Source organism: Suncus etruscus, chromosome 17 (genome assembly GCF_024139225.1).
Source record: "Suncus etruscus isolate mSunEtr1 chromosome 17, mSunEtr1.pri.cur, whole genome shotgun sequence".
In the NCBI taxonomy this organism is placed as follows: Eukaryota; Metazoa; Chordata; class Mammalia; order Eulipotyphla; family Soricidae; genus Suncus; species Suncus etruscus.
The window spans coordinates 66325983-66351618 of NC_064864.1; the positions used below are offsets into that span (position 1 = coordinate 66325983).

General features: G+C 44.8%; 1 protein-coding gene across 2 annotated transcripts in view; it reads left to right on the forward strand.

The window, feature by feature from the left end:
• The first annotated feature begins 12578 nt into the window (after positions 1 to 12578).
• Positions 12579 to 25636, forward strand: part of PLPP4 (phospholipid phosphatase 4) — an 88298-nt gene continuing 75240 nt past the window's right edge. For both annotated transcript variants that reach the window (XM_049764516.1, XM_049764518.1), the window contains exon 1: positions 12579 to 12705. In XM_049764516.1, the coding sequence (XP_049620473.1) occupies positions 12650 to 12705 (56 nt within the window). In that variant the 5' untranslated portion in view covers positions 12579 to 12649. The remainder of the gene's footprint in view (positions 12706 to 25636) is intronic.

The following is a 25636-nucleotide window of genomic DNA, read 5'->3' on the forward strand; positions in this document are numbered from 1 at the left end:
ATTTATTAGTGTATAGCCAAGAGATACACCTGTATGCTGCTGGTAGTGGTACCCAAAAAACAAACAAACAAAATATGGGTTTTCAGTAGCCTTCGAGTTTGGTCTCTTGCCAAGAACTCACAGCCATGGGAAGGCCCTTCCCTCTATCCTGCCTCCTGTTTCATTTCCCCTGACAGTGATCAGATTCAATAGGTCACCCAGAGAAGGAGAAAGTTTTTTTCTATATAATTTCTAAAGTGCTGCAGAATATATTTGAAGCCCACATCTGTCAGACACCTGGACAGAGCACAGGTGGTGGGAACTGTCACCCTCTACAGGGCCAACAGCCTGGCTGACGCCAAGACACAAGGAGCTTGCAGACAGCCCCAGATGACATTCTTGCATTGAACTGACCTAGTCACAAGAAGTTTGACTCCTGTGGTGCCCTGGGACTGTGCCTGTGCAGAACCATGACAGGCTCTGACAGGGACAGACTGGACACCAGTACTTTCTCTTCTACACCAGAGTGATTTTTTTTTTGTCTATATAATGCTGGTAGGATTTGGGAGAGAATTTTCCAAAAGTCATAATCATGGTTTTAGCACTAACTTTGTGCTTTAATTTTATATTTTTAGAAATAGGTCTTTAGTTTTTTTTATTTAAAAATGTATTCCTCATGAATGAATGATTAATCACCAGGGGTCTCCAAAGCAATGCTTTGGGCCAGTTCTGAAAAAACTTGGCCAACTTGGCTACACAGTTTAAAGCTCAGGCTCAGCCATGCAGTGGTGCTGAGGCTTCAAGGTGCTTTGACTACCAGGGCCATACTTGGCTGTGCTATGGTGCTTGGAGTATGGTGCAGGTTGGCCAATAAACATCTCACCTGCCTTTTGGCATATATCCTAGGATCTCCCTCTTCCTTCCAGCCTCCATCCCAGGAAGAGTGGCTGGTAGCTTATTTTTCAGGCTCTGACCCAATATGTTTAGGTGCAGAGAAAGAGGCCCACATGTAGATGCAGAACTATAAAAAGGGCTTGAACACCCAAGACAGAGGTTGAGCTAGAGGCTCAGGTTTGGAGGTTTGGGCTCATACTCACAACCTTGAAATTCATATTCCCCTTCCTCATTGTAGCAATAGGGTAAAGGGCATAGGGGCTGCTCTCTGGCTTGGCTAACTTGACTGTAGATAAGCCTAGGTTCAGAGTCTTCAAAGTGTTTTGCACTTGTCATTGGACATCACAGAGATGCCAGTATTCAGTCAATAAATTCTACATATGTAATAACTATGAGGAATCGAGAGATCTGAAGCACAGCTAATAGGGACCCCAGCGGAACACAGTGTGAAGCTATCAAACAATTCTCTGATATATGGCCATAAATTCTTAATCTGAAGCCAACCAAACATGCAGATATAATCTCAGGTCACAAGAGTTCCAGAAGTGGTGGCAGTGGTGGGGGTAATAGGGGAACAAGTTCAATGACACTGAATGAAACATTCAGACAGATCAAGATATTGCTTTAACTTAGCATGGTTGAGAAATAGTTTGTCATCTTCCAAATTTGAATCTAACAGAAACAGGTAAAGGGACATAAGGAGTTATGATGATGAGCTTAAAGAGCTTCCTCAAATTCTAGATAATGAAAGACATTTTGGAGACTTTTGAATGTGGACTGAAAACTGGTTTCATGGAATCCTTGTGGATTTTCTTAGGGAAGGTCCTATATTCAGATGAGTCAGCAAAGAAATGCAACAAACACAACTGCATATATTGTGCATGTGCAGAAACAAAGATTGTCATATAGAAGGAAGAAGAAAGTAAACAAAAAGAGCCAATGCCAATAACTGATGACTCTGGATGAAAGTATAGTGATGGGCCTGTTGATTAGAGAAGATTCAAATTTAAATATGTGGTGGGGGGGAACCCTTGATTGTTCTGGCTCATTTAAGAGCTGATGCTTGACCACCCTGTATGCGATGGTCCTGTTTGTGATCATTGGCTGATCCATTCACCTGTCCCCCACTCTCTCGGGGGCTCCTCATTACAGATGGGTCTCAGAGACTCAGGGGAGTTCCAATTGTCTTTGGGGCCATGTTCAGTTATTAATCGCAGCTGCAACTCACCAGGAAAAAAAACAAAGGAAATCTTCAGCATTGTGGGTGTTTCGATTTTGCTTTTTCCCAGCTTCGATTAAAGACATTGCTGGTGCATAGGTCTAATGAAGTGGAACTAGAGAGGGAGGGGACTGTCACTGTACTGCTTTGACAAAGGTAGGGAAGAGGGCAAATCTGGCACCTTCTCATTAGCACCCTTCCATGAAGAAGGGGAAACGTCTTGTGAATATCACTTATTACTCAAGTGTCAGAACATCTTGCATTCTGGAAAGTTACAAAGCAGACCTGTGAATTGAATAAGGAGAAGTGCATCGGGTGCAATGGGAAGGGACCATTTTGACCTGCTGACTTCACTCCCCCTACTGTCTCCCACCAATAATTCCTGGGCATGTGCAAGGATCAGTAGAGGGCATGGTGGGAGGGAGTTCCTCTGAAATGAAATTGTACTCCCTGGTGGATGAACCAACCATTGTCTACATCACTTTCAGGCAGCACTCAGATATGTGCTATGTGCACTGTGGGGATTGATCTTGCTTCCCTAACTGAACCTTGTAGCCTCTTTACCTCTCATAACTTCCCAGGTCTCTCCCAAAAGTGTTTGATCACATGATAGAACTTTAGGAAACAATGTGGTTAAGACTAAAATAAATTGTGTTTCCTTGGAGTTTTGGAACTGTACCTGGTGGTGCTCACTCAGTAGGTTCTCCTGGTATAGTGCCGGAGGCACTCCTGGAAGTACTCAGAAGTCCTTATGTAGTAGCAGGATTTGAAGATACAATAGATTGTTTAATAATTCCATTAATCCTCGGTGACTCAGATAGAAAGAGTACCAAGAAGTCAGAAACAAAGAGAATAGCTTCTAGGATAAGGTGTTGTTTCTTGGCATCCAGGAAAGAGCACCGAAACTGTGAATAAAATGTTTGTCTTTGAGTTTTACTAATGACTATCTAGTGGTCTGGACAAGAGAACCCTTCAGTTTCCTTCCCAAAGTTTACAAAACAACAACTTTTCTCTTAGATAAACTTGTGTCAAAGGAGGTAACTTCTGAGTGTTGCAAAGAGCAAGTAGACATGAAACATAAGATAGCCTTTCCTATAAGGTAAGATGACACTTAGTAGAACCAACACAGGAAAAGTGGCCCTTTGAAGTGTCCCGATTTAATTGTTTCCTGAGTGAAGCTATGAGGAGATAGTGACAGTCCTTAGTAGGAGTTACTATTTTAAAAGTAGGTGATGATTGGAAGGTGACCAATAAGGAAGCTAGCAGGAACAAGGCTCCTAAACAAGAAGAATTTGAATTCAAGTTAAGAACTGTGCAGTAGAATGGGCTGTAGGTATTGAGCTCACCCAGATCAGTGGTCAGGTAAGCAACTTTTCACTTTTATCTCAGTGCCTTCTTGTAAGAAACATTCAAACAGCTGCCAATATTTTTTTTGAAAGCAAGTGTCCTGTTGTGTTTTGATGGACAGCCATGGTAGTTTTGTGGAGCTCAGCTAACCTTGGGGCAGGGAGAATGCTCGGAGGAATTGAAAAGTTGACAAGAGCTGCCTGGGGAATGCCATTGATTTCCTCTCGGTCCTGTGACTTATTGTGGTTTTCTCTTTTGTTCTTCCTCTTTTTTTTTTTTTTTTAAAAAAAAGAGCTGTAATATGCACATAGTGAAGTAGATTGAGTTGTATAGTATACTGAAGATACCTGTGTAGCCAGCAACTCAGTTATGTGTAACTGTTTCTAATGCTCATAACATTTCCAGTGCTTGTCTGTTCACCCCTAGCTCACCACTCATTTGTTTTTGCTTTCTCTCACTTCAACCTGATTTTGCCTTTCTAGACACTTATATAAACAGGAACCTATTTATGCTCTTTTGTATGTCAGGTTCTTCTGCTCAGAATAATATCTTTGAAATAGATCCAGTATTTTGTAACAAGCAGTCATACCATCCTTGCCACTGACTAGCATCCCACTGTATAAATGTGCCCTTCCTGTCTATGAACATTTGATTGTTTTCAGGATTTGATTATGATGAATCAAGCTTCTGTGAACATTTGCACAAAGCTCTTTGTGTGGTTGGTGCAGGGAAAGACCCTTGGAAACAGGTAGGGAGAATGAAGAGAATTTAGTGGATCTACTCAAGTGGTCAGCTGTCCTGGGCTGTCTAGATGAAGTTGTAGCACCTGTAGCCCCCAGCTTCCCCAAAATTTGTGCTATAGCACTTCACATTTATAAAAGACCTACATTATTATCTGTCTCTTTCTACCCCGAGGAAATCTGAAACACTTTTTTGCCTTTACAAAAAAAGGCAGAAATGGTGGTCAGCATTGGTTTTTTATCAGTTCTTCTGGACTAAGTAATGAGATTGGCCTCATGATGCTCACTCTATGGCCCTTCTAAATACAGGTGTGTATTTATAAACTATATTTAAGAGTGTTGCTATGGTTGTAACATATGATAATTTTGAAGCTACTGCTAACTTATGTTATTGGGAGTTTCATGTGTCATTGGGTATATATTGGTTGGTTGTTTTGAAATCTGGAAATGCTAAAAACATTTTTATATTAATTAATTGTTATTTCTTTTATATTATCTCAGTTTACAAATGGTTTCATAGAAATGCTCTGATTTTAGATTATGGGGGAAGATGTTTGTTCTTTACAGATAATGCTGTGTAACATCTAGATAGATTTATGAAAAAAAGAACTTTAGCTCCTAGTTCATGTCACATGCAAAAGTAAAATTGAGATATGGTATAGACATAAAGATAGAAGCAAACACTGCAAAGGGAAAGACTTTCATTTCTTAGGAGAAAATCTAGGAGAACATCTTTACTAATAGGAAGTAGGGAAATATTTTTTAGAACACAAAGAAAGCAAATGTCAAAGAGGGAATGACAAACTGGACTTACTCAAAGTAAGCAATGTATGCGATGTTAGAATAAAGGCATTGAGGGAGGAAATCCTTATAATAAGGACTTATATATAAGCCATCTTTAATAAAGATGTTGAGGAAGAAGCCACAGTGTTTTGGGGGGAAATAGCTGGGATCCATAGAACTAGCAGAGGGCTAGTGAGCACTTGAACTCTATTAAAAATGTCTTCAGTTCAAAATGAAAAGCAATTCTTGAATTTTCAAGACACGATGGTGGTGTATTTCCTACAAGAGGGGACAATGCCCAAGTTACAAATAAAAAAATGGTAAACGTCACTGGCCTTCAAGAAAACAAATCAAAGCCATGAAAAGATCTCACCCAGGTAAGCTGCGGCATCAGAGCTGGAATATGAGGTGTTGGGATAGTCCCCATCCTGATTATGACCTCATCTCTTTCAGGGTATCAGATAGGACCCAGATATCTAGCAAGTCCAATGGCAGAAGGAACTATGTACTAAGTAAGCATATGTTTTTTTTTTCTGCTCACACCCATTTCCTGGAATTCTGATTTTCTGCTATAGTCTGGAAAAACAAGGTAACTCCTACAAAGATTCTCCTTGGGTGAAAGACAAGAAGGGGTGCTCTGAATTCAAACATAATTGAGAAAATCCTCCTAGGAAGAAAGGTCTTTTTGTTTTGTTTTGGCTTTGGTTTTTGGTTTTTGGTTTTTGGGTCACACCCAGTGGTGCTCAGGGGTTATTCCTGGCTGTCTGCTCAGAAATAGCTCTTGGCAGGCATGGGGGACCATATGCGACATCAGGATTCGAACCAATCACCTTTGGTCCTGGATCGGCTGCTTGCAAGGCAAATGCCGCTGTGCTATCTCTCCGGGCCCAGGAAGAAAGGTCTTAAGAAATGAAGTAACATCCTCCACATCCATATCTTGAACTTCATTCATTAGGACTCTTTTTCTTTAATGGATTAAAAGTACATTAGGGAGAGTGAAGAGTTATTTAATTTACAGTTACCTGATCTCTTTTCTGGAAGTAGGAAAATGACCTTTTGTTATTGGGATTTGTCTCAATGCATCTTAATGTTGGGCCTATTGTGCTATATCCTTAGAGACTTTTATAAATATCCCTACTTAGAAGAATTGGACTCTCTATTATTTATCACTTGATAATTAAAGGACTGCAGAGTAGAAGAATAAGTAATCAATTGATTATGTAATCTCCATAGCACAATTTAAACCTATGGATGTAGGGGGTCATAGGCAAGTTTGTTTCTATCCAATCAATGACAGCAGCTCTCTCCAAAAATGGAACGAGTGAGAGTAAGTTTTATATTCCTGGATGCATATGAGCATACAAAGATTTACTGAGAATATTGTGGAAGGTATTTTTGAACTAGGTTGAATTTCGCCTCTTGTGAAGTTTCTTTTGGATATTTGATGTTTTAGGCAAAGCAGCAAATTCAAACTGTTGCCCCCCCACCCCCACCTGTGACACTGTTCTGGAACTGCCTGGCAGATACAACCCCATATAGCAACTGTTCTGGAGGCCCCTATAGAGCAAGCAACTGATTTGGGGCAACACAAAGAGGGACACCAGCCCCATCATTCATGATTAGTGGTTTTTAATCAGGCTCAACTCCTGGCCATCCCTCATCCCTTATAGACAGCTTAGGTTAAAGAAAGTAATTTGGGTCCAGAGATAGAGCATGTAGGTAAGGCGTTTGCCTTGCATGCAGAAGGACAGTGGTTTGAATCCCGGCATCCCATATGGTCCCCTGAGCCTGCCAGGAGTGATTTTTGAGGGTAGAGCCAGGAGTAACCTCTGAGTGCTGCTGGGTGTGACCCAAAAACCAAAAAAAAAAAAAAAGTAATTTAGACAGATAACTTAAGGAGATAATGAGGTCCTTCTGTTGTTCAGTATGTTGCTCCCAAAACATTCCTAAAAGTCAGTGTTTATACTTATCTTTTCCTGGGAGCCTCTGTTCTCATTGGCTATCCTTCTAGTTATCAGTTGGGGACAATGTCCTTGGTCCAGAATGCACTGATAGGATGAAAGTTGACCCTTCCAGCCAACAGGGTTGGCACAAAGCAATGCTTCATCTTTGGAGGCAAACCTGTAGTTCAAGGTCACTGAATGATGGTCACCATGAAGCCTGCCCATTGCCAGGCAGGGCCATGGCAATATGGATTCCAATTTGGGGAATGGACTTTTAGGAATTGTTTTTGCAAAGTTGCTTTCCCTAAAGTTGTCTTGAGTTTTTATAAATGGCTACAAGTCACCATACTGGACATGATTTGGTCATGAAAAACATTTGCACAAACAGGGTGTGTTTCTAAGAGGATGAAAGGGATTTGTTTAGCAAGATTGTCAATGCCAGAAGAAACTGATTTCTCCCAGTGACTCTTACAAAATATGAGTAGCCTCAAAAGCATTGGCTACAACTATGCTCATCTGAGTGTCTCTCTGGTCCTGAGAGTTCTCCAAGTTACGTCTCATGCTCTCTGGTTATGAAACTTGTTTGGTTACAGCAAAGGATAGCCAAGAGAGGCATTTTTAAGCTGCTCCCTTCAGTAGCAAAGGTCTCATCTCTCATGGACATCTTTTGAAGAGCCAGCAGGAGCTGCCTTGTTTTGCCACCAGCAGGATGGTTGGCTGTAACTGGACTCTGCATTTTCATTCTGGGATGCACCCAGTTCTTTGCTGGGGTTTCTGCTGGTTTGCACACACCTGGGGCCATCCACCTCCAAACCCACAGGAGTGACTGCCTGCCCAGTCCCACTGGAGACACCAACGTGGGAACATCTTGGCTCATGTATTACTGAGAAACAGAGCCTGTCTTCCCTTCAGAAGGGGCCTGCCTTAGCCAAGAAATCTGAGAGAGAGGGTGAAGTGAGAGTGAGTGAGTGAGAGAGAGTGAGTGAGAGAGAGAGAGTGAGTGAGTGAGAGAGAGAGAGGGAGAGAGGGAGAGAGAGAGGGAACACCCACTGGGCCATCTGAATCCTGTTTGTGTAATGAAGAGGGTTGAGTTCTTCCTCTACAGTTGCCTCTCTGATGGGAAAGATCATTAGGTAGCAGGTTTGCAAAGGAAACAGAAGATGAAAAGACTCCGAAGCCAAAGACCAGCCTTAGGGGACCTCACAGCATCGAGAAAGGCACTTCTGTGAGTCTGTATCAACACCGGGATCCCAGAGCACCTCAGATAACCCCTTCATGGGTTAATGTTGAAGATTGGAGAACTCGGGCTATGTCATTGTCTTCAGTATATGTGGTTGTGGGTGGAAGGGAGTTCTGCACATAATGTTTCCTCTTTTGCTTGTTCACTTTTTTTTCTGTTTGGGGATTTGGCGGGGCTGGGGAGGTTTGGATCCACTCTCTGTTTGGGGAGCAGCGTGGGACTCAGGGTGATGTGATGCATCCATCCATCACGATTGCCCGACAGAGATTGGTTTAGATTTAGAATGTGTGGACTGATCTAGGACATTTAGAGACGACACCTCTGGGAAGAGTGGTGTGTGTGTGTGTGTGTGTGTGTGTGTGTGTGTGTGTGTGTGTGTGTGTGTGAGACCCCATGACTGGAGGCAGAGCACGGGGTAGAAAGAATCTGGTCCTGAGCCAGCTGTACCTGACGCTGAGATTTCCCTGGACTTGAGTCTTTTTCCTTCCCAAGGTTTTCCCTGAATCACCATTACTACTCAGCATTAAAACACTGATAGTGAGGAAAGGTCCAGGGGAGTGGTCCACATGACACAGAACTGCCCAATTCCGGGGTTGGGCCATGTGCGACAGTTCCCACTTAACTCACCTGCAATCTCTTCTGCATTCCTGAGAGGCGTGAGCTCTGGATTTCCACCACACCAGAGAGACCTCTTGGCCAGGGACAGGAGGGCACAGGAGAATTTCGAGGAGCAAGTGTGATGAGTGGACCGAGTCGTTCTTCTCTGGACACGACCATGGTGCTCTTTCAAATGCCCTCCCGGGTGTCTAGCAAATGGGCAACAATGTGGCAGAAGAATTTTAATGTCGCGATCTTGCTAACAACACACACTGAGCTGGATATCCACAACTAGTCTCCACCAATGTAGGGTCTTGAGGCCGCATCCTGACCTGGACCTTGCAAAGGCATCGCTGAATGTCATCAGCGCTGCTCATCCTGAATCAGTTTCAGGTCAGGTGGCTGGGCTTAGGGCGGATCCAGTCTTCTGGAACTTCTCTCCACAGGGCGAGATGGCCCTTTCCCCTGCCACTCTCAGTCCCTTCCCTCCCCAGATTTCCTCTTTCCGCATTTCTTATTTTGTCTGATCTGAGTCAGCTTTCCAGAGAGACCATGATCCCTAGCTACCATGTACACATAGAATTACACCAACTTCTGACCTTGGGAGCGGGCACTTTCTCCAAGCACAGTGCTCCCTCAGCTCTTCACCACTTGTTGGTGATTTTATGGCTGGGGGCAGATCTGGATAATGCTACTCACACCCAGAACCCAGCTCAGCCCAGGACCTGCAGGTGATGGTATCTATATGTAACTCATAGTTCTGGGTGTATCCCTGCCTGGAAAAGCAGAGTCTCAGGTCTAGGTCTTTGTGTGTGTGTGTGTGTGTGTGTGTGTGTGTGTGTGTGTGTGTGCGTGCGCGCGTGCGCGTGCCCTTAATCCACCAGTTTGCCCATCATTGGGGGCCAGTGCGTAGTATAATTGGGGAAGAAATGGGACGGCGGCTATGCCTTAGCTAAGATTTGACTACCCCAACCCTGCACCACCCTGATGGGGCTTTACCTGGTGTCTGACGGGCGGGCTCTGGATTCGTCGCTCATTGCCGTCCAATCGGTAGTCGGTAACCTCAGGAACCTACGTTGGGCGCCAGTCTGCCGCTTTCTGGGGACCCCGGCCAGCAGGGTGAAGGGAATGAATGCCGCAACTTATTCGTGGGTTCACTGAAGCCGACCCAATCCGAAATATCTATGGGAAAAATCTGTAGAGGTTAGAAAAAAGGCCTAAGTCTTTTATCTGATCAAAGGCAATTTATTAAGCAGGCAAGCACTTATATATATTTTTTACACAAGGGGAAGTATGTCTCAAAAACTATTGGTCATTTCAAACCATCTCTTATCCAATTATATTCCAAGCATAGGCACATAACCAAAAATGAGTAAAGGTACTAAACATTAAACTTATGGGGCATACAAGCATTGGTCAATTCAAACAAGCTTCTCACCAATTATATGCTTACTACAGGTATTTTGGCCAAAAAGGGAAAAAGGATAGAGTGTGCCTTGTTAAGCACAGCCCAAAGGAGGTGGGAAAAGGAAAAGGGGGAGGCATGACTCAATGACTGAATGACTGATCCTAGTAACCTTTAGCTTAACCGAAATCAGAAACATATATCTTGTCTCTGGTCTCATGGCCCTGTGGTTAGTACAAGGGGCTATGTTATAGCAAGATTTCCTATTTGCTCATGGGCTAGAAACCTGCCGGCAGTCACGTATGCAGCTCAGTGAAACTATCCACAGAGATAAAGGCTAAGGTTGATAGCATCCATATTTGTGCAGGCTAGAGCAGTCTCCCACAGGTACACATTCTTCTTTCTTCTTTCTTTCATTCTTTCTTCCTTCCTTCCTTCCTTCCTTCCTTTCTTTCTTTCTTTCTTTCTTTCTTTCTTTCTTTCTTTCTTTCTTTCTTTCTTTCTCTCTCTCTCTCTCTCTCTTTCTTTCTTTCTTTCTTTCTTTCTTTCTTTCTTTCTTTCTTTCTTTCTTTCTTTCTTTCTTCTCCTTCTCCTTTTCTTCTTCTTCCTCCTCCTCCTCCTCCTCCTCCTCCTCCTCCTTCTTCTTCTTCTTCTTCTTCTTCTTCTTCTTCTTCTTCTTCTTCTTCTTCTTCTTCTTCTTCTTTTTCATCATCTTTTTCTTCTTTTCTCACTCAGCATAATAATCTCCATATCCAGCCATGTATAAGCAAATTTCATGACTTAATTTTTCCTAATAGCTGTGTAGTATTCCATTGTGTAGATATACCAGTTTCTTTAGTCACTCACCTGTTCTCAGGCACTTTAATCAGTCACTATTTCTTCATTCATTCACTCACTCATTCATTCATTTCCTCTTCATTCATTTCCTTATTCACGCATTCACTCATCAAATATCAAGTCTAGGGGCCGGAGAGATAGCATGGAGATTAGATGTTTGCCTTTCAACGGTGGTTCGAATCCCGGCATCCCATATGGTCCCCCCTGTGCTTGCCAGGGGCAATTTCTGAGTGTAGAGCCAGGAGTAACCCCTGAGCGCTGCCAGGTGTGACCCAAAAACCAAAAAAAAAAAAAAAATCAAGACTAGAGCTGCCTTTAGATGCAGCTTGTACCTTTGGAGCCACCATAGGCTCCTAGCCAGGAAGGTTCCTACTGTCCACTGTTTTTCCCTAGAGCTGTCAGGAAACTTCATGACTCCCTCTGAAGGATTCTGGACGCCCTTTTTCTGATGGTTCCCTCCTAGGGCCTTCTCCACCTTGTCACCTTTTGTTAGAGATCTTGATCAAATTTCTCTTTCCAGGAAGTACCCTCTGTCCTTGCTCCTAAAAACCCGGAGGGTAGCTGGACCCTCTAGGGAGAGGCACCCTAGTGCTTCTGATTAACAGCAGTTTGACACCTTAAATCTTCAGTCACACAAAGAAATTCAGATTTTTAAATTTGGTTAATTGGTTTTTGACCACACCTGGCTGGCGGTGCTCAGGGATCATATGGGATCCTAAGGATCCAACCTGTAACCAGCAAACATTCTGTCCCACTGTACAAACCCCTTGCCCCACTCTACTAGGCTCATCCCAAATTCAGATGTTAAGGGAAATAGAATTCCAAGGGGTGGCTGAGGTCATGACCCCAGGCCCTGGGGAGGGTTTGTGCTTTGGTGATCCAAAGATGAGGCTGCTAGTCCAAGGCTGGCTTTTCTGAAAATGCTGAAGATGAGGGAGGATTTAGGGGTCGGTTCCCAGGGCCCCCCTGACTCTGGAAAGCGGCGCTTCTCTGTCTTTCCCGTAGTCTGGATGCGGGTCTTAGTTCTGGCTCTGCCTGGCATTTTCCAGGGCAGAACCGAGCCAGCGAGTGATCTGGAAGGGCGAAGGGACGCCTTCCTAGAAAAGAAAGAATCCCGGGTGGAAACGGTGCAGGAAAAGCCGAGAGGCGTGGGAGGAGAGGGTGCGGTGCCGCCCCGAGACACCGAGAACCCCCGCAGCTCCCCGGCGCTACGAGCGCACGTGCGTGCGTGTGCCAACGAGCCCGAGGCGCGCGCGGGGCGTGAGGCCACGCGCCCCGACGCAGAGGACCCGGGGCGCAGTGCCCAGGGGCCGGCCAGCGAGCGCGGGAGGTGGCGGGACTTCCCCGGGTTTTCCCTCCTCCAACCGCGGGCGCCCCGCGTGGGCTCTGGCTGCAGAGGCGGCGCGGGCACTGGGGAGCCGGGAAAGAAGGGGGGGTGTCCCGCAGGCGCAGCCCCAGCCTCCGCCACCCCCGGTCGGCGCGGGGCCTAGGCTCCAGACTGGGGCTGCGCCCCCCGCGCCGCGCCCGCCCCGCGCCCGCCTCCCGCCCCGCCTGCGGCCTGGCGCGCGCCGCCCTCGCTGCCCGGGGTCTGGGCGCCGGCGCGGGCCGAGCTGCGGAGCCCCAGAGCCGCCGCCGCCGCCGCTGCGGGGACGCTCCGGCCGCACCATGCGCGAGCTGGCCATCGAGATCGGGGTCCGAGCCTTGCTCTTCGGGGTCTTCGTGTAAGTAGCGCCGCGCCGCGAGCGAGGACGCGCACGGACGCGGGGAGCCGCGGAGCGAGCGCCTCTGCGCCCCAACTTTTTGTTGGCGACCCCGCGGAGAGCCGGGGCCTGGGTGCCAGTTCCTTTCGCTGTCCCGGAGCAAGGCTGCATCCTCGGGGGACCTCTCCCTAGCTTTCGCTCCCCGTCCCCAGAGACCCTCCAGGTCCCCTTTCCAGACGGGCGGCTGGCACGGGGCACAGCCGCGCGCCGGGCTGTGGTCTGTGCCCCGGGCACCTGCACCAGCTGCGGCTCTGCTCGGTCCGCTCGCCCGCTCTGCGCCGCCGGGCGCTCCCTTCACCCGCACCCTGGGGAAGTTTCTCTCCCGCGCGCGCCTTCCAAGCCCCGCTGCCACTTCGGGCCTCGCCCGCGGTCCCTCGGCGCGCCCACACCCCCCGAATCTCCTTCCTTGTCCCCCATTGACTTCAGCCTGGTTTTCGCGGGCAGCTTGGCGGCATCTCTCCGGGCTGAGAAACTGTTGCTGCAGATGCCTTAGGAAGGGGCTAAGAGATGTGTGTGTGTGCCCAGGGGAGCGGTGGGCATTGCCCACCCGGAGCCTCCACCGGGCAGCCACAGGACTGAGAGCTGGGCCCGCTGAGTGGCACCTAGAAATAGCGATCCTTAAAGGAGGACGGGGTACAGGTGCTTGCAGGGATGTCTGCGCCCCCAGGCGCCCCTTTCAGGACCCGCTTGCTTCTGGAGCCTCGCAGCTCCGAATTCACAAACATCAGCTCTTACCCACTGCATGTGCCTCCAAATCTATCACCTGGACGTCCACACCTGTCGTCCCCCCCCACCCCCAGACCACCACCACCGGTAGTGGTCCGTGTGTCCTCGCCCTGCGCCTGGGCTCATCCTGGCTTAGATTGCATTTGAAAGTCGCATCAACTTTCGGATTAACTTGCCTTGTTGGTTCACTTGGATTCTGCAAAATCTCCTCAAACATCCCAAAGGGAAGCCCCCCCCCCCCCTTTCTGCATATCTGAAATACTCCCCAGTTCCAGTTCTGGAATGTCAGTCAAGTGTCTATTCTGCAGGTCCTTGCGTGGGGTGGGGGGGCAACCCCAGCGACATCCCTTCCTGGAATATGTTTCTCTACTAGAGAATAAATTCATTTCGAGGATTGATTCACACCATCCGAATCGTGATCGTGAGTTTCTCCAGTTGTAGCCCCCCCCCCCCAACTCTCCCAGCCTCTGACTAAACACTGGTGTTATTCAGTGGGAAGCAGGAATGGGATGAACTTTACTTGGATCTTGATGCTCTGAGGAAAATAGAGACACTCTTTCCCCTCTTCGTCCTCCTTTTTCTACCTTCTGGATAGATCTTCTATCCAGAGTTTGCTCTGTGGTCAGGTGGGGGCTAAAATCCCACTAAACAATGATGTGACAGGAATGGTGAAATCATGCTTCATGCATATAGGAGAATGCAACATACATTGGTGTGTGTGTGTGTGTGTGTGTGTGTGTGTGTGTGTGTGTGCGCGCGCGCGCGCTAAGTAATGCTGAAATCAAGTGAGGTGTTCTCAGACTGCCTGACTGTTGGTTGCCGTGAAGTCTCAAATCTAAAAAAATAAAGAGGGCTCAACAATATGTAAATATTTTCCTGTTTCCTCATTTCCCTTCAAATATCATGGCTAACATTGCTGAGATGTTTACAGATAGCAGTGCTCTGTGCAGTGGATTTGCAAACAGGATAATTAGTGTCTCAGGTGCATCACTTTCTCTAAGGATGTTATATAAAAATAAAGTCGACATTAACAGTCTTTCCTCCAAACTTCCACTTTGTCTAAATTATTGGAGAGAGAAATCAACTGTCACTGACCTTAAAGGGAAATATTTGAGCTTTTATAGCACTTCTGGACAATTCTGTGGCTTTAGAATAGGTTGGAAATATTAGCTGTGTGTGTTCCTTATAAGTAACCAACCCTTTTACCTATTATGACCGGTATTGGAGCCTGTTGGATCTGCCAGGGGTGGTACTGTTGATGGTTCAGATGCTCTGTTGTTAGGCAGATAAGGACTTCCCGGAGGACCAGCTCAGAGCCTTAGATACAGATGACCCTTTGTTTGTTCAGGCAGGCTTCTGGCCAGATGACAGAAACTCCTTTGGCTAGCAGTAGCCAATTGGCACTACTCAGTGGAAGATGCCACTTCTGCTCAGAGAGATGCAGCTTCAGTGGCAAAGTGGCACCCGGGGAGGTGGAGAATGTCCCTTGGGGCAAGCTGGATTCAATTTCCCTGCAGTGGGATCCAACTTAGCAAATGCAATTCATCCTCTGGTTCTGCCTGGCATTTCTACTCTATTTCTCAGAAGATATATATATATATATATATATATATATATATATATATATATATATATATATATATATATTTAGATTGGGGGGAATGTCTTACTTCTTTATACACTTGGGCCTTTGGAGAAAACAGTGCAGGTAGAAGCTTAGTTCTCTGACTACTTTCTTTCCATGTGAGGATACTACCATTCCCTGCCCTATTCTTGTGATCCTCATAGGCTTTCAGTTAGCATATTTGAACCCTGGATGCTAAGGATTATCCAGTTTCTTGTTCCTGTAAGCAGTGGGGTTTAGTGCTGAGGCTTAATGTTTATGGAACTATAAGATGATGCTTGCCAGGAAAGCTCCACCAGTCACCCTAGATCATTCAGTGCCTTTTTGGTGGTTCTAAGAAGCTCAAATCACAGGAAAGAAACTGAGGAACAAGGAATGCAAATTGGGACCAGCAGCTAAGGTTCAGCCTACCAGGAAATGCGCTGATTAGAACAAACTGGTATTTAGGGCCCGGGATAAAGAGAACATGGCTCAGAGGCTGCGTTTATTCCTGGGAAGCTGGTGCTTATCAAGGAGGATGAGTGAGCTAGTTGGTGGCTTCTTCTGGCCTCTAGGGCTCCATCAGGTTTTGTGTGACTCCTAATCCCCCTTTGCACAGGGCCAACCCACAGGTCCCAGAGCAAGCACATGGTGTGAGTCAATAGCCCCAAAGACCAGTGGCACATTCTTCTAATAGTAATGCTTCCTGATAATAACATCCTTGAGCTCTAAATAGTTCCAGTTGACAGTTGAAACAAAGGACGTTCAGCAAAGACCAGTTTTCTAGTGTGACCCAAACTCTTATTAAAGTAACAGCTCCCAAGAAACCCATCCTTGTCAAAGGGATACTTCTGGTAATGTGCCTTCTGCTCCCACTTTTACTATGCTGGGTAGTCTATTACCTATTATTTATTGAGCAACTTCTATGTGTCGGGCATACCTGAAAGTAACCACCGTTTGTTGGAGACTGTGCCATGGTAAGCCTGTTCCTGGGTGGGGAGAAGGAAGTCAGCACAGATTTAGGAATGGTCCAAGTCAAAGAAGGAAGATGTTCACCATGAGGCATAAATCAAAGGCATAATGACTCTCAGCATCCTTGCTTGTTTGTTTTTAAAAGAAATTGCCTGTGTGTGGGAGGAGGCCTTGATCCTACCTAGCAAAGAGCCTTTTGAGTTCCTTATACCTATGTCTGTCCTGGTGTCCTATTGGATCCTCTTCACCTTCCTACTTTACAAGTAAGAAAATGGAGGTAAGAAAATAAAGCATTTGCCCATGGATACTCTGTTACAGGAGCTCTGCCCACCCTGAAGCCAAAGTTCTGGGTTTTCTGACCCTAATTTCCAGACTGGAGGGAGTGGGGTGTCCTTCTACAACTGGTCACTCCATCAACACACATGGGGTCTGGAGGGCTGAGAGGGGAAAGGAGGGACACTGGTTCTCAGACCAGAATCTTCAGTGACCCTCCTGAAGGTGAAGGGCTTCAAAGTGGTTTTATGCCTGTGGATTGTGGTGGGTGGGTTTGTGTCTGGACCTTGGTTCTGCCACTGAGCTGCCTACATTCTCTTCTCCGGCCTTTCTTCCCATATGAAATCAGGGGCCTGAGTAAGGAAAACTTAGGGACTTCTTGTCCCTTGCATGTAGTGTCTGAGAATCACAGGGTGCTCTCAAGTCACACTGCATTCTTGGCTGGGGGGGTTGGGCTGGCTCCAGCTTTCACCCATGAACCCTGGGGACCTTTCAGCCATATTGTCCTTGTCTTGCTTCAGTCTTGCTTCCCTATTAGTTCTCCGCTCTCAGGGTGTGCTGAGAACAGGGACGCTGTTACCCTGATGGTCCTTTCATGAAGACGAGGCTATAACATGCTGAGGAAATGCCCCATTCTTTTTTGTTTGTTTGTTTTGTGTTTTTTTGTTTTTGGGCCACACTTGGTGATGCTCAGGGGTTACTCCTGGCTCTGCACTCAGAAATTGCTCCTGGCTTGGGGGACCATATGGGACACTGGGGGATTGAACCTCAGTCCATCCTAGGCTAGCATGGGCAAGGCAAGATGCCTTACCGCTTACGCCACCGCTCCAGCCCCAGAAAAGGCCCAGTTCTTAGCTGACTCTCATTACAGCTGAGTTCTGACAGGATCTTGAGCCCAGTGTTTTATTTTTTTTTTTGAACTGGTGCCCCTGATATCTTCCAGCCCCCAAATTGCAGTGAGACACTTGACTGGAGTTTGACCTGGTGGTGTCCCTCCAAGAGCAAGGAGGCAACATGCTGTTTGGTGGGCAGTGGAGAGCAGCCCTGCCCTTTCCCAGTGGGCATGGACAGTGCTGGGTGTTTACTATGGTGATCCTAGAACATGAACCAGATGTGAGGGCAGCCAGGGCTCCTGGCATTGCTCCCGAGGGCTTCGGTCTCTGTGAGTCCTGGTAGGAGCCAGATGCAGGATCCTTGTGCATCGATGTCCCATGGGGAAAAGGCTGGGTCAGGGGTCAGGGCCAAGGGCCTTTTTTTGTCCCTTGATCAATGTAGTCATTCTATGGGAAATGATTTTTTTTTGTCACTGTCAGATGGATTAGTGGAATGGGGACATGGAAAATTGTTTTTACCACAGGGAGAGAAATGCTAGCTCCTTCTTCCCTCTCTCCCCCACTCCCTCCTTCCCTCCTTCCTTTCTTCCCTATTTGGCCACACTCAGTGGTGCTCAGGGTTTATTCCTGGCTTCTCTGTGCTCAAGGATCACTCCTAGTGGACTTGGAAGAACTATATGGGGTACTGGAGATCGAACTTGAGTAGGCTGCCTCCAAGGCAAATGCCCTACCTGCTGTGCTGTTGCTCTGGCCCTGAGAGGAATGCTTTCTTGCCTGACAAAAGGAGGTCAGTAGTTTCATAACTGGTAGGTGAAATCATTTCAATTAGTTATAAAGATGACACCTTTTAGGACCCATGCAAGGCTCCTAAAAATCCCGGTACTTTGATTTTTCTTGGAGAGTGTTTTTAAATAGAAACATTGGCTTAGGGATATCACTGATTTGGAAAAGAATCTTGGTTCTGAGGATGAATTGGAGACACTGGCTGTCAGGGCAATAGAATCTAGCCTGCAGCAGCCTCAACTGAAAATTGAGACGTGTGTGGAGCTGGGACAGTGAGGTCCAGGAACAGTCACTTCTCCACAGGTGAGAACTATGAAAAAGTGTCCCCTGGAGGCAAAGGCCAATGTGGTTCCATCTGCACTGAAAACATCAGTGGTGGGATTGCAGGACCAGAGGCTAGTTTGCAGAAAGTCCTGTCAGTCAGGCAATTCTCTGTCACCAGATGGTTCCCAAGGCCACTTGGAGCCATGGCAATCACACAGGTGCTGACAAATGACTGCTTTCATCTACAAAAGCTGGAACTTTCTGGAGTTCATCAGCCCAGGCTTGAGAGGCACAAAGAAAAATCCCTCATCTCTCCCCTTCCTACATGGCCTCTGTTATGCCCCTGGAACCTGCATCTCCCTGAATTCAGCACCTGAAGTCAGAGTTAAATGGGATCACACAGTGTCTCCTTACCCACTTGTGGCTATTTCCTGAGATGCCCCCAGGTCGTGTCTGGCTGTGGCCTGGGCCTGCCTACGGTTTGTAACACATGGTATCTGTGTCTCCTGTCATTTGTGTCTGCTTGTGGTCTATGTCTAACTGTGGTCTCCATCTCGCTATAGCATGACTCCATGGCTGTGGCACAGAGCCTAGCTCGTGTGTCCTCAAAATCTTGGAGGGCAACCTGGCTTGGGGCCTGCCTTCAGCCATTAGGATAAAGTGCTGCTCTTCTCCAGAAGCCTGCTGGTCTTTTCTGTTAGGTGTGCACCTCTGAGTGAGGATACAGGTCATCTAAGCTTTTTTTGTTTGTTTCTGAGCCATAGCTGGAGGTGCTCGGGGTTATTCCTGGCTCTGTGCTCAAAAATGGTTTCTGGCAGACTCGGGGCCATATGGGATGCTGGGATTGAATGTAGGTTGACCGCATGCAAGGCAAAACCCTACTTGCTGTGCTATTGCTCCGGCCTCCATCTGAGCTTTTTGAAGGAAAACCTGACTTCTCTTTGTCTGGGGGTTTCTGAATGTTGTTCTTACTCCTGCAGGGAATTGGTCACCCCTCAGCCACTGAATAGCTCCTCTGTATGAGGCACATGCTGGGCTTGGCCCTGAGGTGAAGGTGCCCAGGATTGGGTCACCTTGGGGGAGGCAGATAGATGTGGCAGTGTGACCTGGTAGTGGGGCTCGGTGGAACACCTGTGGGTTTTGGTTTTGGCCAATCCTGACAGGGCTGTGGCATCATGGTGTGCCCTGGTGCCCTTGTCTCTGACTGGAGCACACTTGTCTCCTGAAGGGAGTGGCTAGGATATTGGACAGGGTTAATGTAGATGCTTTACTTGGTTCCACACATGGTTACATACCTGACACTCTGTGGCCTCCTGAGCATCGCTGAAGGTGACCTTGAAGGACCTTGGACCTTCTGAGGTGGCCATGGGGAGGTGTCCCAGGATCTGCTAGGTAGGTTCTGGAGGCTCGTGAGTTCTGCCTGGGTGGCCCTGGGGGACCCCAGCAGGGACTGAGTATTGCCCGTATGCAAGGCCTGAGCAAGACCACATCCTTGGGTATGAGCACTGAATCTCTGGCCGCATTGGCTGGGAGGGGCCCCTGAGTACTGTTTTTGAGGTTCCTCCACTGTAGTGGAGGTAGAGGTCAAGGAGGAGACTAAGATCCCAGTGTAGTAGCAGTAGTAGTAGCAATAATAGCAGTAGTTGCAGTACTGAAAGCAGCAGTAGTAGTAGCAGTAACAGTAGCAACAGTAGTAGTAGCAGTAATAATAGAAGTAGTAGTAACAGTATTAGTAGCAACAGTAGTAGTAGTAGTAGCAGTAATAACAGTAGCCATAGTAGCAGTAGCAATAGCAGTAACAATAAATAGTAGCAGCAGCAATAGGAGTAGTAGTAGCAGCAGCAGAAGTAATAGTAGTAGTAGCAGCAGTCATAGTAGCAATAATAATATTACTAACAATTTTAGTTCAGCCCCATAGGATGACTCAGTCTCACTAGCACTTCCATTTGAGGGAGATGCTCTGAAGATGTGTCCAAAGGGGTTCAAGGAACAGACCCAGTGGCAGGGATGTGTGCACAGGTGTCTTGATTCTGTCTGAGCCTGGATGAAGGAAGGGGAGGAGGGAGGAAGAAATTCAACTGCCCTAATGCTCTGTGCCAGCTTGGACCAGACATTGGGCACTGATCCCTCGTAGATGGTTTAACCAGGGTCCTCAAACTCCATCCTGTGGGCCACATGTGGCCTGCAGAGGACATTTATCTGGTCAGTTTGGAATTTTTGCTGCTGCTGCCTGTTCTGCTTATCTGCCTACTCATCCCAGGCCTGCAGTGCACATGTGTGGGATGTGTGCTGCATTCTCTGACTCCCCTCCTTCTCTCTGTCCCTCAAATTCTCCTCTCAGTCTCAGGCAGGAGTCCTCAAACTATGTGCCCCCAAAAGCAGGCCCATAGTTCCCATTGAAAAAATGGCAAATTTGTTGATTTAACTTTACTTGTTCTTCATTTTAAATATTGTATTTGTTCCCATTTTGTTTATACTTCAAAATATGAAATGTGCAGTGTTCATAGGAATTTGTTCATAGTTTTGTCTAAACTATAATTTGCCCCTCCAATAGTTGAGGGAACAGTGAACTGACCCCCTGTTTTAAAAGTTTGAAGCAAAACAAACAAAATTTAAAAAATATAAAGTTTGAGGAGCCCTGGTTTAAACCATGATACCTCCAGGAGGGGGTGCTTGGCGGGCAACTCACCAAAATGCTGTTTCTCCCAACAGAACTCTTGGCCCCTCTGAGAAAAGAGAAACTTTTCATAGAAATCTTCGGATGAGAACAGGGATCTAAGAACTGAACCTGTAATGAAAATACCTTTTCATCTGTGATTTCCACACAAGGCAAGATAGGAATCCCCATATAAAAGCAAGATTCATGGCAGCCTTGCAGAGATTAGCGCACGTCTCTGTGCCCCATGCAAAGGCTCCGCAGCCCTGGAAATCCATTTTGTAGATAACTCTGTTGACACAGAAAGATGCTCATAAACTGTGCTGAAGTGCTACAAGGCACACAGATGTGTACATCATCTACTTTAATGTGGAAAAAAAAATGTATCCATTTATGTCTGTAGCTGTAAGAAAAGCAGCTCTAAAGTAGCGCACCAAAATCTTAATGTTGGCTATTTGGGGCTGATAGGATTATAGAGTGTTTGTTTATTCCTTTATGGAGTTTATTGCTGAAATTATTTCACTGTGAGCACTTTTGGATTTTATACATAATCAGGAGAATCAATAAGACTGTTTCTTGTTATGGGAGAGAAAGAAGTGAATAAAATACCTTTAGACAGGGCACTGGATGGCTCTTGTAATGGCTTTAGAAATAGATGCAGTGGGAACATGATAGAAACTCACTTTTCTCAATGTTATAAAGGAATTTGAAATATTTGAAGAAAAAATCAGAAAGAAATGAGACCAGGATGTGTGGATTGTGTATTTTGGGGGCTCCTAGGGTGGAGGGGAGTGTGGAAATGTGGCCCAATGGAGAATATTTGTGGTCCTCCCCTCTGGTCTTGATTTCCTAGGAAACAAGGTCCTCACCTATGAAGATGTTCATTGCTGTGTTTGCTTCCCCCCCACAAAAAAAAAAAGAAAAAGAAAAAAATATGCTTGTCAAAAGAAAAAAAATAAAAGAAATGGAGGTTCAAATGGCTCACATTTGAAGAATGGCTCAGAAAATTATAGATACAGACTATTAAACATTGTTTTAAAAAGTCATTTTGAAATTCAGGAAAAGTTCACAGTGGATATTGGGATGTGATTGTTCAGTCCCTCTGCAAAAATATTTCTCAGAAAGACAATGGCAATTTAAAATAATTTGACTTGGGGCAGAATACAGTGGGAATGATTGTGCATGACCTTTAAAATATTATGAAACAGTTGTGAAAATTTAAGCAGTATAAAAGTAGGGGCTCCATGAATCTCTTTACCTCTTTCTAAAATTCCATTTCTTCACCAGAAGTGGACCCTGAGGCCAAGAGTAGCCCCTGAGTTCTGCTGTGTGTGGTCCAACCCTCCTCCTCAAAGGGAAAGACAAATGCAATCCCTTTGCTTTGTGATGTTGAGCTTTTTGCTCATCTAACTATAATTTTCAAGATACCAAAAGAACATTTTATGTATAGTTTTAGGTTTATTTTCTGTGATGTGTCATGAAGACGATTTTTATCTCCCAGGATGCTCTGGGTTCTCTTTGTTGACTTGTGGTATGCCAGTGTGTTATGTTAGGTGGGATTTTAGGGGGTTTTCTGTGTTACCATGACAAACAACTCTACAGTGATCCAACACATTTGTGTATCTGTTCATGTGTGCTGGGATCAACTTTGCAAGTGAAATATTGAGATTGAAGGACACACACACACACACACACACACACACACTTTAGCAGTTGTAGCAGTTGTTCCGAGCATGTACCACAGGCAGCTTATGTAATATTGAATATGGTTTGATTTACAGAAATTGCAGCCCCAGAGTTGATGTGTTAAATTCCGATAGACTTTGTGGTGAGTCCCTGTATCTACCATTATTGTGCAGCTAGGGTGTTTCTCTCTCAGGCCAATGCCGATGTTAGTGATGTTTATATTTATGCAAGATATATGAAGGGAATATCACACTTACATTCTTCTGCTTGCGTATTGGCATTGGATTTTCTTCAGGGAAATAGCTTGTCATCCTCCTTGGTGTTTCCACAACACCTTTAAATTTATCTTATGGTTATGTGGGAGTATATGATGCATGATAAAAAAAATTAGTCTTTTCTTTATCTATTGCAATTATTTCCATGTTTATGGTTGACTTTTAAGCTTCATTGTGATTTCTATTATTGTACATGTTTTAATTCTATGTACTTAAAGATATCAGTATTTTACTTTATGGTTTCTGGGTTTCTGTCCTATTTTGAGAATACTAAAGTTGAAATATTTTTGTGTAACACCTAGTATCTTAATACTTATATTCTCTAATTTTAATTATTTAATGTATTCTGTATTCATAAAATTTGGTAGAATATTTACCTTTTTTCTTACCTGTGTTTTATTAGTTATGAAATAGGAATTGACTTTTCCGTGGAATTTTTGTTAAATACAAATTTCTGTCTCACGATGGGATTAGAAGTGATTTCTATCTTGATAAACCACTTATCTGGTCCTAGTTCAAGATAACATTTTTATTGTTATGTTTTATGACATTACTAGGTATTTGGGGGATGGTCCCTTCTTCCTCAGAAGTAACATGAAACAAAAGTTTAGACTGAGATGCTATAGTTAAGAGTACCAAGGTTCCAACTATCTGGCCCATTTTCCTACTAAACATGGAGAGGTGGTTTTATTTCTATGCGTTGTAGTTACCAGTTCTTAAATATGGGAATAATTATAGTTAGAGCTAAAATGGTTTCCCTGTTTTGACTGTCTGCAACTTGTTATGATAGTCAAAATTTTTCTATATCTTAAACATAATTAAATTTCTCTTTGCTATTCAGGTCCTCTGCATTTAAATCCACGCTTTTAAGCATGTTCTTTGTCATTTGTTTTTATTATATGAAGACATGTAGTCTCTATCAAACCAGAGTAATGTTTGCAATTTTTCTTGATATAACTAATAGTTCTTCCTATTGTCAATTTATATGTTTTCTTTTTGTAGCACATAATTTGTATATATTACCCTCTTGTTTCTGTATTTTTTCTGAATATCTAAACATTTATTTGCTGTCTTACTTATTTTCCCTTTTAGTAAACCAGAGTCAAAATTTGTCTCCACTTCTAGTTAGTTTTCTGAAAATTCTAATGCCCTTGAGTCAAATGGGCTTTTGGTTATTATGAAGTTTCCATCTTTGTGTTAATATTTCTTGATATTATCATTTATACTATTTCTTTTTGGTGTTGTGGTCACACCTGCCTGTGCTCAGAGTTTACTCCTGGTTTTGAGCTCAGGTATTACTCCTGCTATGGTGCAAGGGACTATAATAAGGTCCTGGAGGAATTGAACTAGGGTTGGCCGTGTGCAAGACAGGCATCTTACCTACTGTACTGTCTCTAGCCTCACCATTTACATTGTTGGGGTTTGTTTGGGGGCCATATCTGGCAATGCACAGGGCTTACTCCTGGCTCTGTGGTCAAGGATCACTTCTGTCATGGCTTGGAGGACTATATGCAGTGCCAGGAATCAAAATCTGGTCAGCTTTGTGTAAAACAATGCACCTTACCTGCTGTACTGTACCTCTGGCCCTACCATATGCATTTTTAACATAATTGAATATCATTTGAATATTATTAATTATATTTCTTCAAACCAGTGTCTGCACAGAACAGCTTTATCCATTTTGATTTTTAGAGATATGTTTTCAAGTTTAAAATATGGCCTTTGTATCCAACATTTACTTGTATGGTTATTTTTACCCCATCTGGTATCTCTCTCATTTAATTGGGATGATAAAGCCATTTACAATTAATACAACTATTAATATAGCTTGCCTGTCATGGTATTTGTTTCTGATGTCCCTCTTCTTTTTCACTAATCAAATATTTAATTTTATCTTCTTTATTTTTGAATAGGTCTCTTTGCCTTTCTAACTTATTGCCATTTGTCAGAGTTCTACCACTTCTTACAAAATATAAAAATTTCTCAACAGCATACTTTCCTCCTCATACCTCTTGTCAGAGGTTTTACTTTAATGAATAAGTCTTATGAACATTAAAACATTTACCTAGTACAATTAATGTGATTTTACAGAAATTAAACTAAAATCATTGAGCTAGATTTTTTTTAACACTTCCAGTGTTCTATTTTCTGTCAGATTTAGTTTCCCATTTAAGATGGTATCTATTCAGCCTGAAAACTTTCTTTTATTTTGTAGTGAAGATTTCTTGCAAATACATATGTTTTTTTCCATTTTTTGTTCTATGGAGATTATCTTTGCCTTCCATTTGAACAATATTATTGTTGGATATAGAATTCTAGGTTGGCTTTTTTTGTTTCAGCACTCTGGAGGGGGATATGAACTGTTTGGTGAATTCCATTATTTCCAGAGTGTAGGGTTTTGTTCTTGTATGCTGTTAAGTTTGCAATTAGGACACCGTAGTCCTTGGAACCTTGGATCATTGCTGTGATTTTGTAAGTTGGTTTTACTGTCTCCATTATATCCTTTATTACTAGGAGGTATTTTTTGTTGTTGTTCCTATGGTTTCAATGGTTTTGTTTTTCAGTAGAAAGTCTAATGCGGGGGGGGGGGGTGCTGGAGAGATAGCACAGCAGGTAGGGCATCTACCTTGCACGTGGCCAACCCTGGAGCGATTTGCTCAATCCCTGGCATCCCACATGGTTCTGAGCCCGCCAGGAGTAATTTCTGAGCGCAGTCAGGAGTAACCCTTGAGTGCCTCCAAGTGTGGCCCAGAAACAAACAAATAACTAACTAAATAAATTAAGAAAAAAGGAAATCTAATGGGGAGAAACTCAAATGTAA